This window comes from Propithecus coquereli, unplaced genomic scaffold (assembly GCF_000956105.1).
Source record: "Propithecus coquereli isolate 6110/MARCELLA unplaced genomic scaffold, Pcoq_1.0 Scaffold39, whole genome shotgun sequence".
Lineage (NCBI taxonomy): Eukaryota > Metazoa > Chordata > Mammalia > Primates > Indriidae > Propithecus > Propithecus coquereli.
Window position 1 is genome coordinate 1,500,271 of NW_012149618.1, and position 2,460 is coordinate 1,502,730.

Here is a 2,460-nt window from a genome sequence, read left to right on the forward strand (position 1 = left end):
ATTTCCCTTTTAACTGTGATTCTAAATGACAACCCTTAACAAGGCAGTATGGAAGAAGAATGATTAAGAGACCAGCATTCCTAAAATGAAGTAAGCATGTAAGATACTAGCCTGTCATATGCAGCAATCATAAAGTTGAGGAGGAGGCTGATAGACTGTTCCACGCTGATTTGGTGAGTAGAAGGAAGGCGCTTGTTCAACTGATAGTAGATGGATGAGATGACAGTTTCCAGGCGGGACACACTGATCTCGGTGGTATGGTCCAGCGTATTAAGGCCATTGTCTCGGAAGGCTTCAATCATGTTCCAGATATCAACAAGATGAACTAAGAGACAAAGAAAATAAACTTTCAACAATTTTAAAGCATGGTACCACCTTCACAATTGGACACTTGAATTTGTCAGTTAATTTTTAGGTTCAAAGAAAAGAAACTCTTTAGCCAACAATGAGAAAAACATTCTGTGGCAGAATAAAGAACATCAGTCCCAGACAACATCAAGGAGCCATTATAGCAGTCCGAGACTGACTACCTCCACAGTTCATATTTAAACAACCAGTATTTCAGGTCTATGGAAATAGTGACCCATGCAATTCCTAACGACAGGTAATTAGAAAAAAAAGATGAAAAACTACTCATAAGAACTTCTAGCCTTTTTAGAAATTTGCTACATCACCTTGAATTCACTTTATGTTACTTCAGCCTAGAAACTTCAGCAACATTAACAATTCAAATTTTTCTCTCTGCAGCCCTAAAAATAAAAAAATACAACTGCATTAAGTAGACCACTATTTTCGAGTATTAAGGTAGGCTAGGTACCTGGGTTTACCCTTCTCTTGAAAATAACTAAAATTCCTGGATGAAACATAAAAATATCTTCTTTAGTGCACTGGTGACTCTGAGCACTGGTGAAAAAAATAAACAATATTCAATCAGACAGAAAAGAGACATTTTCTTGAAAGAAAAATAGTAAGAATGACATTTGACTTCAAGCAACAAAGGAAGCAGAAAACTGAAAAATAATTTTATTGTGCTAAAAAGAAATTATCACCAACTTTAAAGTCTATACTGAGCAGAAAAAACTTTCTAGAAAAAAGGATCAATAAAAACATTTCCAAATAAACAAAATCTAAAAGTATACTTTCCAACACTAAAGAACTGGGGGGAGGAATTGAAATGAAAATAGAACTGATCAATCCAAAAGAAGGTGGAGAAACATAGAACAAGTAGTACAAATAGAAAGCACAAAATAAGATGGCTGGTATGCATCCAAATATATCAGTAATTGCAAGAAATATAAATATACTAATATACCATTTAAAAGACACAAGACTGGACCAGGCGTGGTGGCTCATGCCTGTGATCCCAGCACTTTGGGAGGCCAACGTGGGAGGATCACATGAGGCCAGGAGGTCGAGACCAGCCTGGATAACATAGTGAGACCCCACCCCTACGAAAAGTAAAAAAAAATTAGCCAGGTGTGACAGCACATGCCTCAGCTACTTGGGATGACAACTTCTAACCAAAAGAAAACTGATGTAACTTTATAATACACAAAAAAATGGGCTTGGAAAACCACATGATCGTCTCAACAGACACAGAAACAGCATTTGACAAAATCCAACACACTTGCATAATAAAAACACAACAAACTAAGACTAAAAGGAAACTTCCTCAACCTGATAAAAGGGCATCTACAAAAAAATCCCACAGCTAACATTACACTTAATGGGGAAAGACTGAAAGCTCTCACCTCAATGTCAGGAACGAGACACCCTAAAGTATAAGCAACCAAAGAAGAAATAAATAACATTGCACTTTATTTGAATTAAAAACCTCTGTGCATCAAAGGATTCTATCAAGAAAGTGAAAAGGCAACCTAAAGAATGGAAAAAACATATGCAAACCACATATCTATTAAGGGCCTAGGATGCAGAATATATAAAAACTCCTACAATTTAATCAAAAACCTAAAAGACAATCCAACCAAAAAAATGGGCAAATAATTTAAGTAGACATTTCTCCAAAGAAGATATACAAATGGCCAACAAGCACATGAAAAGATCCTCATCATCATTAGTCATTAGGAAAATGCAAACGAAAACTACAATGAGATACTTCACATCCACTAGAATGGCTATCATTTTTTTAAATGGAAAATAACAAGTGTCACTGAGGATGTAGAGAAATGAAAACTCTCATATACTGCTGATGCAAATGTAAAATCATGCAGCCGCTTTGGAAAACAGTTTAGCCATTCCTAAAAAAGTTAAACATAGAGTTACTATATGACCCAGCAATTCTATTCCTAGAGAATTGAAAACATGTTCATACAAAAACTTGCACACAAATGTTCATAGCTGCAGTGCTCATAATAGCCAAATATCAAACAACCCAAATGTCCACCAACTGATGAATGGATAAACAAAATATAATATATGTATACAATGGAATATTATTCA

At 35.4% G+C, this 2,460-nt stretch overlaps 1 protein-coding gene across 3 annotated transcripts in view; it reads right to left on the reverse strand.

Annotated features, from left to right (window-relative positions):
- Positions 1 to 2,460, reverse strand: part of DTNB (dystrobrevin, beta) — a 273,847-nt gene that overhangs the window by 212,427 nt on the left and 58,960 nt on the right. For all 3 annotated transcript variants that reach the window (XM_012652544.1, XM_012652543.1, XM_012652542.1), the window contains exon 4: positions 112 to 325. In XM_012652544.1, coding sequence (XP_012507998.1) covers positions 112 to 325 — 214 coding nt within the window. The remainder of the gene's footprint in view (positions 1 to 111; positions 326 to 2,460) is intronic.